At 39.0% G+C, this 15,465-nt stretch overlaps 1 protein-coding gene across 1 annotated transcript in view; it reads right to left on the minus strand.

Moving 5' to 3' along the window:
• The window catches only part of SPAG17 (sperm associated antigen 17), a 236,047-nt gene extending 223,196 nt beyond the window's left edge, over window positions 1-12,851 (minus strand). The window contains exons 1-3 of the mRNA XM_086717947.1: window positions 12,706-12,851; window position 12,512; window positions 2,698-2,772 (exon numbers count right to left, since the gene is read on the minus strand). Of these exons, the coding sequence (XP_086574073.1) occupies window positions 2,698-2,772; window position 12,512; window positions 12,706-12,812 (183 nt within the window). The 5' untranslated portion in view covers window positions 12,813-12,851. The remainder of the gene's footprint in view (window positions 1-2,697; window positions 2,773-12,511; window positions 12,513-12,705) is intronic.
• Window positions 12,852-15,465: the final 2,614 nt, after the last annotated feature.

The following is a 15,465-nucleotide window of genomic DNA, read 5'->3' on the forward strand; positions in this document are numbered from 1 at the left end:
AATGATAGAGCAACCTTTTGGAAAACATATAAATCAGACTAGTAAAATTTTAATCACTATTGATAGAGCTGTAAAAGTCCCATGTAAAAGTATTTTAATAATACCGAATATGCAAAGTTCAAGATGCTGAAGGTAATTAGGTATTTTTTATTGATCTGGTGTAGCAAGACAGAAAAGCATTTGTGATATCTCAAACTATTTCAATGGGTACCAAGAAAAATGGTTTCACTGAGAAGTATTTACTTGAAAATGGTGCCAGAGTGGTAACATGCATAAAGTCTGGAGTTGCAGCCCACATTTTTTTTTTTTTTTTAAGTAGGCTTCACACCCAGTGTGGAGCCCAACAGGGGGCTTGAACTCAGCGCCCTGAGAACAAGAAAGACCCTGAGATTAAGCTCAGTCTGAGCTGAGATCAAGAGTTGGACACTTAACCCACTGAGCCATCCAGGGACTCCAACAGCCCACAGTTTTGAAGAAAATTTCAGATGTTTTGTTTTCATCCCAACTCAGTATGTATTCGATATATTCAGCTGATACAATAAGGGATGTATATGAAGTCAATATTAGTACCTTCTTTATAAATTTTCCATTTGTTACCATAAGGGGTTTTAATACATATTTTTAAAATTTATTTACTTTTGAGAGAAAGAGAGAGACAGAATGTGAGCAGGGGAGGGGCAGAGAGAGAGGGAGACACAGAATCTGAAACAGGCTCCAGGCTCTGAGCTATCGGCACAGAGCCTGATGCAGGGCTTGAACTCATGAACCGTGAGATCATGACCTGAGCCAAAGTTGGACGCTTAACCAACTGAGCCACCCAGGAGCCCCTATTTATTACCATATGTTAAACAAACACTAGAGATAATTAAATAATATATCTGAAGAGAGCTCAAGATTGGACATTAGAGAAATATTAGAACCCAGCTGGGCAACACATAGTGCTAGCATTGCACCGACTGAGAAGAAATCATGCCAAGACTGTGTGTTCATTTTAATGTAAATCTGAAGTGGGAGAAGTTAAACATTTGAAAAGTGCAACTAACTTTTAGGGATTTGGCTTTAGTGAAATATTCTACTATGAATTTCAATACTTTCTTTAGTTTTGTCAGAGAGAAATGAAAACATTTTGCCCATATAAAATTAATAAAGTGAACCATAAAAGAGATGTAGAAGATATATAGAAACAAATGAATAAAGAGTACAACTTGAAACAAAGCAAAGTAATCAATTATAAGAGAAAAATAATTTTTTGTTTAATAAATTATACAGAAATGGGTTTATTATTTTATGACAAAAATGCAGAGCACGATGAATTATTAACCTCTTTCAATTTATTCAATCTTAAACTTTAGCCACAGTATGCAATGTTAACCAAGTAGATTTAGGGTGATCAAAAATTTATAAAATTAAGTCAACTAATTGAATGTGACATTCCAAGAAATGGTTTTGTGACTTAATTGATCATAAACAAATTAAATATAAAAAAACTCACAATATTATGAAGGCTAGAAAAAAATTTCAACATAATTATTCGCAGTTCAAAGGCTGGAATTATAAGAAATCCAAAAGTATAATTTACTTTTACTATGACAAATGATATTGTTGATTTTGAGAGAAATCCTCTACATACAGAGAACTACAAATTGCATAACGACTACCATTTTAAAAGGAAAGTCACAGAAGAGCCTATGCACATTTCTTCATGTTACCTCATGGCTCAGACAAGGGCAACTTTTAGGAAGTGAAACCCATCAACCAAAGGCTGCACCAACACTTCTGAAAACCAACAAATGATTTGGAAATCATCGGAAAAATGTGATGACTGATAAGGACGAAAAACTATACCATCTGGCAAGGAGTTTCATAAGGTACACATAATTGAGTTTATATAAAGAATAAAAAGTAATTTAATTGTAAAAAAAAAAAAAGAAAGAAAAAGTAATTTAACTGTTAAATTTATATGTTGATTTCCATGTAATTGTGCCAGTTAACATATTTTTAATTTTCCCTCCTGGATGAAGGCAGGCAAGAAGAAGTTGAGAAGGTGATCATAATGGTGTTGGAAGTTACGAGGCGTGAAAAAGAAGGAAGTGAACTAGAGAGGCCACAGTAATAAGATTTGCTGACCAATTTGTTACGAGAAGAGATGGGGCTAGGGTGTTTCTAACTTCAATGAACAGGATAGTTAGTACCAGTTCTGAACACACTGAGTTTGAAGACATGTGTAACGACCAGGTGAAAATATATAAAAGAGTAATAACAACAATAATTAGTATATTATCCTATAATAACATAATAATGATTATTATTATAAATATTTATACTGGGCTACATAGTGTTCCACATTCCTTCAGATACTTTATTTGATTTTCATGCTGCTCCAGTAAATATAGTCACGCTATTATTACCAGGAGCTCCTCCTTATTGAGGCCCTACTATTCCTGCATTCAGCAATGCTATTTGAGCCCCTCTATAGGCCAGGGGTTGGTGATGTATCAGTCAGTAAGATGAATCCCTGCCCTCATGGAGCGGACGTTCTCATGGAGGAAAATAGACAATAATGAAATATATGTAAAGTAGAAGGTCAGGAACAGAGTCAGGGTTAAGTGGATGGAATGTGATGGTGTAGTTTAAATAGGATGGTCAGGGAAGGAGATATTTGGACAGAATCCTAAAGGAAGGGAAAGAGCGACTCACATGATTATTTTGGGAAGGGTCATTCTGAGAAGAGGGCACAGTAAGAGCAAAGATGGCAATGTGTTTTTGATGGGTCTGAAGGTCAGCAAAAAGGCCAGTGTGGCTACCATGGACTGAGTGAAGGGGAGAGTCACAGAAGATTTGAGATGAAGACAAAGTAGTTAGCAGAGGACACACACACACACACACACACACACACACACACACACACACGGTCTTTAAAGCCCATGGTAGACCACTCGGGATTTTACTCAAAGTCTTGTGTATTAAGAGAAACACTCTGACTGCTATATGGTGACAAGACTCTCCGTCAGCAAGAATGCAAGTAAGAAACCAAGTTCTAAAGCTCTTGAGCTACCTGTAGCTTAGGCAGGTGATGATGATGGCTTAGAATAGGATGTAACAGTGGAGTTGAGACCAACAGGACAGATTTTAGAAACATTTCAAAGGTGGAACCAACAGGATTTACTAAAAATTAATTACAGAGTGCAGAAAAGAGGAAGAAAACAACAAATGCAAGATTTTTGGCCCTAGTGACTCACTGGGTGAATGGTGAATCCACTCAGTGAGGTGAAGACGTGGGAGGAACAGGTTTGAAGGGGGAAAATACGGGACTTGGGTTTGGAGTCTGAGATATTACATGTTAGATGCCTTTAAATCCTCTCAACAATTGCTTTCATATCTGTAATGGAGGTATGACCACTGTCCCTCTTTTATGGTTGTAAAAACTAAGGCTTTGAGATTTTCTTCAATTTAAGTTCTTACAGCCAATGGGTTGAGACTAATCCTAGAGCTCAAAGGAGAGAATAGGCCAGGAGGCTGACACAGTAAAATCCAATCAATGAATTTGATTCAAAAGTATTTCTTGAAGATCACTATGTACTTACTTAGCACTCTTAGGTGCTGTGATCAGGAAGGAAGGAATCACATGTTCCTTCTGCTACCTTCCAGAAATTTGCAATGTTGTAAGGGAATTGAGATACAATAGATGCCTCTGAAATTGTTGGACCACAGCTCAAAATAGGATCACATTAAAGATAACAATCACTGGAGTAGTTCGGTAGAAGGAGAAAAGTCAGTGATGGGCAGAACTATGTGACTTGAGCTCCTTTCTGGAAGATACGAGGGAGGATTTTAATGAGAAGGAGTTGGATGGTCTTCAGGCCAGGAACCTGCATGGGTATAGTTAGTCAGTACGTGCCTGGGAATAGCACGGAGACCATTCAACTGGAGTAGACAGAGAAGAAGATGGATGGACAGAGAAAGGCCAAATTAGGCAGCGCTGTGAAAGCCAGGCAGAACATCTTGGATTTTATCCCATGGGTAACTGGGAGCCAATGATGGTTTCTAAGGCTAGAGTTGAAACATGGTCAACATTCACCATTTCTTAACTAACATTTTCCTAGGGTGTTGCCAAACTCACATTGGCAACACTTACATTTTACTTATATTTAATATTTTTCATTTGTAATAAAAGTGATCACATATAACATCTAGGTAGATATTTTGACATGCTAATTCCTTTCAGTTCCAAACTCATTCAAATAATACATTTTTGTCCAGAAAAGAGAAATTATAATGTGAGGTTACGAAAAGTCCATTTCCCTCTTAACATTCTTCCTAGCAACTCAGTTGTTTTCGTTGGCTTTTATTAAAACAACCTTTGTGTGAACTGGCAATTTGTTTTGTAAATATCAATGAAAGCATATTTCAGAAAATATAGTAATAAAAACCAACCCAATTTCAGAAATATGCTCGCTGCCAGACATCAGTCTTCAGCTCATATTATGAGTATTTCCAGTAAGTCTTAAATACACATTAACATGAGAAATAGCTCACTGTTTAAGATCAAAAAAGTTGAAAAATCCTTCACTGCCTCTCAAAAACTGCTCAAGGATTCTGCCTAATAAAATGTATTTCCCTTTTTGATAAAGTGCACTCGTAATGGCTCAAGCGCTTCATTTCAGTTGAACATTTCCCCCCAAAACTGACTTAAACTCAGTTTATTATAATCCTAACATCTATGTGTTTTACAACTTTGTTTGTTTAAGAGGTCTGGGATATTAACATTTCAGCAATACCTATCTTGAACCCTTATCCACATTATTAAACCTTTACAAGAACTATAAACTTTGTCCAAGACTCTAAGGAACTCTATTATTATTTTTCAAATGTGCACAACTCAGCTATTGTCACTAAGCTACAGTTAATAAGAGAAAAAAAATCTTCTGCAACTGGAGTATAATAAGGAGACACTACTAACTAAATATTCTGAAGAACTTTCACTTGAATACCTCCTGGCTGGCAGCTGAAATATCTGAGAAGTTTTGAAATGGTATCATTGCGTAGTTATTTTCTGGACACTGTCATAATCATGCTATGTACCTGCTGGGATGCTCTTTTATGTGAATGAGTGTTTTCTGTCCCTTCCTCTTCTCTTAGAATACATCTCTTTGGTCTACTAATTGTCCTGATTTCCACAATATATATTTCTTCATATTTCAAAGTAGATCAGTGAATTAATTCCATTAATATAGCTTGAGTGTGGTACCCTGTGCTTAGAACCATGCAAGTCAGTATGGGGTAGGTACAAGAAGTCTAAAGATACGATTTTGCTACGAAGCAGCTCATATTATACTTGTGTTCTACAAAACATGAATTGATAGCACATAATTCAAGGCATTCTGTAAATACTAAGTTATAAGATAAAGCCTAGAGCCAAAGCGAGGGAAGATAAATCACTGAATGTCTCAACCTTGCCATGCTTAGATCCTCAGTGGTATGAAAGGGGCGGGTTAGCCCAGATACCCAAGGAGTCTCCACCTCTGGGTGAACACAGGAAAGGATGGCACTACCATGTATGTCCTCAGCTTGCGTCTTTTTTTTTTTTTTTTTTAATTTTTTTTCAACGTTTATTTATTTTTGGGACAGAGAGAGACAGAGCATGAACGGGGGAGGGGCAGAGAGAGAGGGAGACACAGAATCGGAAACAGGCTCCAGGCTCTGAGCCATCAGCCCAGAGCCTGACGCGGGGCTCGAACTCCCGGACCGCGAGATCGTGACCTGGCTGAAGTCGGACGCTTAACCGACTGCGCCACCCAGGCGCCCCACAGCTTGGGTCTTTGATGCCAATATTATTACTTACCTGAAAGGTATCATGAATTTCTTCTTTTTTTAATGTTTATTTATTTTTGAGAGACAGAGCATGAGTGGGGGAGGCACAGAGAGGAAGAGGGACCAAAGATCCAAAACAGGCTCCATGCTAACAGCAGTGAACCCGATGCAGGGCTCAAACTCATGAACCTTGAGATCATGACCTGACCTGAAGTTGGAGGCTCAACTGACTGAGCCACCCAGGTGCCCTGCATCATACATTTCAATGTGTAAAAACATACATTGAAAATGAAAATACAGAAGTTGGAAGCAAGACCTCCTGAGTCTCAGTAAGGACCTCAACATATTATGGTAGATGTTCCCAAATATATTTTTTAAGTTTATTTATTGATTTGGAGAGAGCGAGCGAGCAAGTAGAGGAGGGGCAGGGAGACACACACACACACACACACACACACACAGACACACACACACGGAGAGAGAGAGACAGAGAGAGAGAGAGAGAATCTCAAGCAAGCTCTGCACTATCAGCGTGGGCTCGAATTCACAAACCATGAGATCATGACCTCAGTGGAAATCAAGAGTTGGGCACTGAACTGACTGAGCCACCCAGGCACCCCCCCAAATATTTTTAAGTATGTAAGTAATCATATTAAATAAGAATTGAAGTATTAACCAAGAAGTAAAATCTTAATGATAAATGTAAGGCAAATGACAAGTAGTATTGAGTCCCTTAAGTTGGGCATTAGGGAACTAAAATCATAATTACAAAATGAAATCAGTGAATTACAATAGCAAAGCTGACTGGGTTAAGGGGTATGTGAATTGCCATAAACTTTTTTCTTTTTTTTTTCTTTTTTTTTTTTTTTTTTTTTTGTGATGGGTCACAGTAAGCAAATGGAAAGTTTCTATGCCAAAAGATGGTCTCTTGAGTTGAAGCTGCCTTTTTACTACACATAAAAATGAAACCTTAGGGGCACCTGGGTGCCTCAGTTGATTCAGCATCCAACTCTTAAACAAATAAAAAAACATTTTATGTTTATTTAAGACAGAAACAGAGCATGAGTTGGGGGGGGGCAGACAGAGAGAGAAGGAGACACAGAATCTGAAGCAGGTTCCAGGCTCTGAGCTGTCAGTACAGAGCCCAACATGGAGCTCAAACTCAAGAACCATGAGATCATGACCTAAGCCAAAGTCAGACGCTTAACCAACTGAGCCACACAGGCGCCCCCAGAGTCCAACTCTTGATCTCTGCTCAGGTCATGATCTCATGGTTCATGAGACTGAGCCCTGCATCAGGCTCTGCACTGATAGTATGGAACCTGCTTGGGATTCTATCTCTCTCCCTCTCTGTGTTCCTCTCTGGCACGCGTGCACACACACACACACACACACACTCTCTCTCTCTCTCTCTCTCTCTCTTGCTCTGTCAAAAATAAATAAAAACAAACTTAAAAAATTTGAGACCTTAAACCAGGAACAAATGAAAAGAAATAAACATCCTCAGATAATCTGAAAATATGAAAGGGGTTAACAATTAAAATTAGCAAAATCTCCAGAATTCTACCTGTGAGATATCTAAATCAACCCGAACAACTTTTGCGGAACCTGGAACTGTGAAGAACACGTTTGAGACACATGTTCATAACATCTTAAAGAAAAAAAAAAAAAGGATTTGTATCTGACTTCTGAATATTTCCTGTAGTGTTATCATGTTGTCACTTAACATAGAAAACATTGCGAGATTCTTTTTTCCCATAGTGGCACCAAAGCTTGGACCATAACACAAAAGGCCAATTGAAACATGAAGCCCACTCATTCTGAAGCTACGTGACATTACCCAGAGGCAGGTCTTGTGCAATCTGTAAGCTCCTAGAGGGAATGGCTATATTGTTTGGACAATTGTGAAAAATTTTCCTAAGTTGTCATGAACAAAGCTTCTACTAATCTCCACTTTCTCAGCATCACCTGTCCTCTAATAGGCTTGGAAGAAATGGGAAGATCATAATTGATTACAAGTTCTCTTAGACCACAGTGACATCAAAAAAATGGCAGACTAGGCAGTTACATGCCTCTGCGTCCCCTGGAAACATTAGAAAAACAACTTGAAACTGGCTGAAATTACTTTATAGGAGCACTGAAACCAGTCAAAGATCTAAAGCACCAAGCAATGCCCAATCAAGAAAAAGCCACATTCAATAAGGTAGGAAATTTTTTGGCTCTTGTAACTCTCCCTTGCCCCACCCTTTCTCCATGAGAAAGGACAGCCTTTTCAACAATTGGGGCTGGGAAAACTAGATATCCACATGCACATGTGGATATCCACATGTGGATATACACACACACACACACACACATACACATGCATAATACATATATGTGATATACATGTATGTATATTACATGTATACATATGTGTATACGCACACGCATATGTATATGTAGATATATATACATAAATATGTATACATATGTATGGGTATATACATGTATATACATGTGTGTATATATATATAATGTTGGACCATAATCTCACACCATACACAAAAATTAACTCAAAATAGACCATGCATCTAAATTCAATACTAAAACCATAAAAATCTTAGAGGAAAACATAGGGGAAAAGCATCATGACACTGGGTTTGGTAGTGATTTCTTGCATAGGCAAGAAGGAGAAGAAAAACTAAATAAATTGAACATCATCAAAACTAAACTCTTTGTGCATCAAAGGACACTGCCAACAGAATGCAGAGGAAACCCATGGAAATAAAAGAAAGTATTTGCAAATCACATACCTCATAAAGCGTTAGTAGCCAGAATATATAAATTAGTCCTACAATTCAACAGTAATAAAACCCCAACAACTCCATTAAAAATGTGGGCAAAAGAAGATATACAAATGGCCAAGAAGTACATAAAAAGATGCTTGATATCATTAATCATTAGGGAAATGCAAATTAAAACTACACTAAAATACCACTTCACATTCATTAGGATGGCTGAATCTATCTATCTATCGATCTATCTATCTATCTATCTATCTATCTATCTATCATCTATCTACCTATCTCTCCCCAGAATTTTAAAAGTACTGGTAAGGATGTGGAGAAATTGGAACACGTTTGCATTGTTGGTGGGAATATAAAATGGTATAGCCACTGTGGAAAATGTTATGGTGGTTCATCAAAAAATTAAACATACAATTACCATAGTATCCAGAAATTCTCACTTCTAGTTATATACTAAGAAAATTGAAAGTAGGGACTCAAGCAGATTTTTGGACACTCGTATTCTTTTTGTAAAATGGGTCCACTCCTATTAATAACAGCATTATTCACAATAACTAAGAATTAGAAGTGCCCATTGATGGATGAATGGATAAATAAAACGTACCCCATACATCCGATGGAATATTATTCAGCCTTAAAAACAAGGCAATTTTAATACATGCTACAACATGAATGAACCTTGAGGACATTATGCTAAGTGAAATAAGCCGGTCACTGCAAGACAAGTACTAGATGATTACATTTACAATGAAATATTTAGTTAAATTCACAGATACAAAAACTAGAATGGTGGTTGCCGGGAGCTGGGGGGAGGGAGGTATAGGGAATTCTTTAATGGGTATAGTTTCAGTCAGGGAACATGAAAGTGTTCTGGAGAGGGATGGTGGTGATGGTTAAACAACAAGAATGTACTTAATGCCACCAACGGTACATTTAAAAATGGTGGAAATGGCAAATTTCGTTATTATATTTTACCATGATAAAACAGTACAAATAAAAATATCTTAGACCAGAAGTTCTCCAAATAGTGCCTTCAGTCACCAAGTGTTTAGGTTAGCACCTTTTCCTCTCACTGTGGCCAGTAGAGGCGGCCTTGACAGTTGCATTAAGATTTTAATTTATCTTGTTTGGTTTTTTTTTAATATGAAATTTATTGTCAAATTGGTTTCCATACAACACCCAGTGCTCATCCCAACAAGTGCCCTCCTCAATACCCATCGCCCACCCTTCCCTTCCTCCCACCCCCCATTAGCCCTCAGTTTATTCTCAGTTTTTAAGAGTCTCTTATGGTTTGGCTCCCTCCCTTTTTTTTTTTTTTTAAAGCATCTTTAACTCCCTAATGCTGCTGGATATCATAAATATAATGTCTATGTCACATACAAGCCCACACGAAGATATTTTTATTATCTTATTGCCAATGTGCCTAAATATTTTTATCGAATTTGAGGTGTGATATTTCACATCTATTAATAAGAGAAATGTTTCAATGCCTGGATAGCAAAGTCAGTAAATGACTTTTTTGATTGGCGGGATTATTTTAGGAGCAATGTACCCCAGAAGCAGTCTAATCCACATTTCTCTTTCAATTTAAATGTCCCAGATTTATTTAAGGCCTATATTGGTCTCCTTACGTAAAATAACCATCCTCCTTCATTCTACCAGCTCAAATTCTACCCATTCTTTAGGGCCTAGCTAAAGGCAAGTAATTTTGTAGAACATTTCCTGACAATCCCAGCCCACATTCATCTTCCTAACCTCTAGTTAGTCATTTAATGCTTAGTCTAGTCTCTATCTACTCGTTTAGAGCTTAGTAACAGACTACCTTGTATTATTTGCTATCATTTTGTGTTTTAGGACCACCTAAAACGAACCGAAAAATTAGCAATTATTCCAGCCTGAAAGGACAGCCCAAAATACTGATGATACAAGGTAACTTCACTGAAACCAGATTGTAGACTTACTGATTCTCATTAAAGTCTAGTACAGCTCCACATGTGCACGAGTTCAAAATCATTACTGATGTGACTCTTGAATCTGTTAATTCTAAAAAACTAGCTTATGGAATGCTGAGACTTTTCCTTTCTCACCCCCCCCCCCACGCATATACACACACAGACACACACACACACTCAACTGTACATACTGGCACACAATATTTCCTTGAGTAGCAACTGTACAGAGAGAAATTTGGGGTGCCAAAGCAAAACATTTTTTGAGCACCTACTATGTGCAAAGCACTTTGCTAAACCCTATGAATCAGGAATTCACACCTCTAGAAGTCCTCTTTAACCCCACTCCAGAATCTATTACATTGGTGGTTAAGTCATGCCTCTGAACTTTGGACTGCTGGGTTAAGTAATCTGGGAATTTTCCTCTTGGAGCAGACATGAACTCAAACTGAGAAAATAAAAATTAGGAGAGGTAGGGGGGAGTTGTCTTCCCCTGCTGTCAAAATGCGTGTATTCCAACAAACTGAAGAAGTTCAGCCTTTGTTTTTAAAACTACATATTACTTTGGGTTCAAATTCTTTCTCTTAATAAATAAGATTTATTGAAATTATACTGTTTGAGCAGAACTGAGAAAGCGGAGTATTATTTCAGGTTTTCGAGCCATAAGGAAAAATAGTGTCTTTAGGTTTTCCATTCAACTAGGAAAATTATAGCTTCATATTTGCAACACTAAAGCTAATGCAGTGTCAGCACCCCCATCAAATTCTGTTGTTCAGCACTTTATAATTCAAGCAGAAAGGTTCACTCCAAGCCCAAACTTGGCCTACACAATCTCAAAGAAAATGGAGAAAAAGTTATTTTGGCCAGTGCTGACTTATAAAAGCAAAAGAGAGGGGGCTTTTAACAGAGTATTTTGAAAAACATCTTTGAGAATTTGAGAATGTAACTGAGAACTACTGAGCTGACATCCTTCATTCTTAAAAGTTATAGAAATAACCCCAAATTCCATGATGTCATGTCAGCATCAGCAGTGTCTTAACCACTTTCATGAAATTCTTCATCAGGTAGAATTCCTTATCAGACAGAATACCATTCTTAGAGAGAAAAAAAAAAAAACAATTACAGTAGAAAATAAGGACACATAAGTACGAATTTCTCATGAGGGTATCATAAGACTTTAGGTATATTTTTCCTTTAAGTACTGATTCTCTAGTGCACTGTATGTACACATGGAAAATGAAAAAAAAATGTTTTTCCAGTTTTTAAAGTACTTTGGAATTAATGGCAGGCCAGAATTCCCAGAATCAACCTTTCTCCATCCAAATGTCATCTTGGATTTAGAAGCAACTAAGTGTAGCAGTGGATTTCCAGGAGCAGGTAACAAGAGTTATTGGGCCCCCCAGCCAACTAAGTGTTGGTGGGTATGAGTGGGGTGGGGAGCTAGTCTGGTTGGGACGTGGTGCAATTTGAAGTCATGTGGCAGGGGCGTTATAGATTGCCTGATACCTTTTTGCTAGGCTACGGATGAGTCCACCAGCCAACCCCTCAGTACTCTGATCTCTTACAGTACCTTCAAAATATATCAAAACTTTGGTGTTGTGGTATCAGGGCATTGCAGAAGAATCTCGTCTTTTCCTCTCTGCAGAAGGCTCACTTGTATTAAATACGTTGGTATCTTAACTACTTCATGTCTCTCTTCCTACAGCATTTAGTAAGCCTTACTTACCACAGGCCAGGCTACGGATGATTTAACAGGATGATTCCTTCAGATGTCCGCAGGAAGCAAACAGTTCATAAAGACAACTCCAGTGTAATTTTGGAGTGCCATCTAGGCGACTTCACTGAAAAGGATCTTGAGGAGTCAGAGCTACACCACCTCCCTTCCCCCTCACTCCGGATTCTCCACCCTATGAAATCGCACTGATTGACCGGCGCCCCCTTCCTTCTTCCTTTAACGCCCACTCTGCGCGGATGGGAGCGTGGGACGTTTAGTGGGCGGAACTCCCAAAGCGTAGCACAGCGGAATCAAGAACAGTTTTCAGAAAGGGCGGCGGTGGCGTCTGGAAAAGGGGCGAGCCTGGCTGCCTTTCCTGGAGGGTCTGGCGGGGCTTTGGCATTCCCGGGGTCAGAGAGGACTTTCAGGGCTCTGGGCTCACCTGATTGAAGTGTGCAGCGATGAGCGAGGATTCCCATATCTTAGAACTGGTGCTTGGAGTCCCACCTTTCTCTTTCTTGGGTGCCATGCAAAGGACGGGAGGGGCATTGGCGTCTAAACTGGGCTCAGGCCCGCACTGAGCGTCCCCGCTGCCATAGTAACCGAAGCCACGCCCCATTCCCTGAACGTAGGCGGTGCCCCTCCCCCAAACCTGCCCTGAATCCTGCGGCCAACTGCTCCCGTCGCCATAGCAACCGAGCTTCCCAGCTCCATGCAACTCCGAGGCCGGACTCCCAGATTAAATTTTAGGAGTTTCCAGTAGGGCAACTGTGCAAGATGGTGAGGTCAGGACGAGGCAAGCCTCGAGATTGTCTGGCTTCCTTTAACTCGCTTTGCCCCCGCTCTGTTGCTTCTTGGAGACCCTGTGGTCCGAGGTATTGTCTAGAAACTCAGAATCCCTGGAATCCCGCCCACGATTTCAACACCTTTCAAAATTTCTTCGATCCTGGTTAACCTAAAATGGAGAACTGGCTCTCTCAAGAGACATCCCATGCCATTTTCTTCTCCCTTCTACTCTGCCCCAAATACTTCCTTATGTGAAGTCAAATTTATCTCCCCGACTCACATCTTTTGCTTCCGTCTTGAGTCCTCCTCCCAGGGACTTCCTAAACCAGTGGGCTCACTTCTCCAAGAGATCCTTTATCTAACTGTAGTCGGGATTAATGTCTTTCTAAACCGTCTTCTCGGCCTAATCAGCCCCAGTTCTTTCAAATTGTCCTTCACTGGTAAGTGGAATCTTTTTTTTTTTTTCCCCCACCCCACAGTCACCACTATCTAAAAGATCGCGGTCAGAATCCCCCAAATAATAATGATAGTAATAATAATAATGGTAATAACAACAACTCCTGCTTCATGATTACTGGCTATATCTTGTACATAGTTATATCATTTTATTCTTACAACAGCCTTATTCCAAGTCCCACAGTGTATGACTGATGGCACCAGAGTTAGAAGCCAGATTACCTGAATCTCAGATCCATCTTGTTTAATTAACCTCTACAACACCTGTTTTAGGACTGCCAGAATGAGAGATGCCCCTCTTGGGGGAGGGGGGGGAGGGCAGACTTACTTTTATTTATTTTTTTATTGCATTAAGACTAATTTCAGGACAGACAGGGGCAGAACTCAACCAGAGGTGTTTTGCTTTTGTACCTATAAAATACAATGCTTAACTATTCCTCCCAAACCCTGCTCTTGCTGTGAGATGCTTCAATTATCCCAACGGACCAGGGATGGCTAAGGTGATGCACGTGACCTGCAGCTTAATTTCATTCAGCACGGCCTGCCAGCTGACCTTCTATAGGTGAAGACGTTCTAACTCTTTTGATTGCTTTCTTTGGGGAAAAAAATGTGTGTGAGGGCCGTAGTGATATCCAGACCCTACGATTTTACTTCATTCTGGGGGGCAGGGAGCAGGTTTAAAAATGCTGCTGCTTCACAACTCCTGTTCATAATTTGGACCTACCAAGGGAAAGTTTCTCTGGCCACCCTAATTCTTTAATATAGATATTAAAGAGAAAGCACAATTTCCAGAAGCAGTCTTTTCACAGGCAATTTACAAAAACTGTTGACTTTCCTTTCTTGTTGCAATGTACGTATTTATCTTGTGGGAGAGACTAGATCCATGCAGCCTAGTCACAAGTCATATCTCCAAGCCCTCTCTTCTTGTCATGACAATAAAATGTCTGATGCATAGTGAATCCAGAGGACTCATGCCAGAAAGAGATTTTCCTGAGAGTCTCCATAGCAACCACCTAGGCTGCCACTGATACATTATCATAGAAATTTTTCCAAAATTTTGGCCTTCATTAAAATTTTCTTTATAAGATGAAACTGTCTTTGGATTGCAGCTTGAATATAAAGATGAATTGCTTACAGACTAAAAAGTAAGTAATCATTGATGACATCATTCTTCGTTTTGATCATAATTCTTCCCATAGCTTTAAACCATTTGGGAAAAGAGTCTTGTGTTTGTATTAGAAAAGCAGTGAAGAGTTTGTTGGCCTTCCAGTTAGATTTTATAAGACAAAATTAACTAGATGTTTATGCATGTCATACTACGTTACTAATTTTCTTTCTTCTTCAATGTGAATACAGATTTCAAAATAAAACATTATGGACAATCAGTTCAGCCAAATCACCGGCAGATGATTAATAAAATAGGTTGCAGATAAAAGAAATGAAGGAAAAATGGAGTAAGGAGAAAAAAGTAAAATTAAGTGTTTTTAACATTGCAGAGAAAATGTCACTAGCTTTGTCTTACAAGTGACAGCTCTCTAACCCCAATTTTTGCAGCAACAAAATTTTTGTGACATATATTGTGGAAAAAAGTGACTAGCTGTTCATCAAACAGTTCATTTTCTTTCCTCCTACTATGAGAGTCAGACATTTTTCATCCCTCTTTATCCTTAGATGGCAACTTGTGACTGAGTTCTAGGCATGGGACATGAGCAGAGTGATAAATCACCACATCCAAGCCTGGCCCTTAAAAATATCTCCCAATATTATTCGTGTGCTTCCCGATCTGCCTGGATATTGGGGTGACACTGAAAGCTTTGGATTTCTGAATGACTGCTGTGGCACAGAGGTTCCAAAGTCTCCTTTACCCCTGGGCTTCACCCCACTTTCTCCACCAAAGGTATTGCTTGGGACTATTAAGTGCATGAAAAAATAGACTTATTTTCTTAAGCTGCTGAAATAC

The sequence above is a fragment of the Puma concolor genome, chromosome C1 (assembly GCF_028749965.1).
Source record: "Puma concolor isolate L17-30 chromosome C1, mPumCon1.1.hap2, whole genome shotgun sequence".
Taxonomy (NCBI): Eukaryota; Metazoa; Chordata; class Mammalia; order Carnivora; family Felidae; genus Puma; species Puma concolor.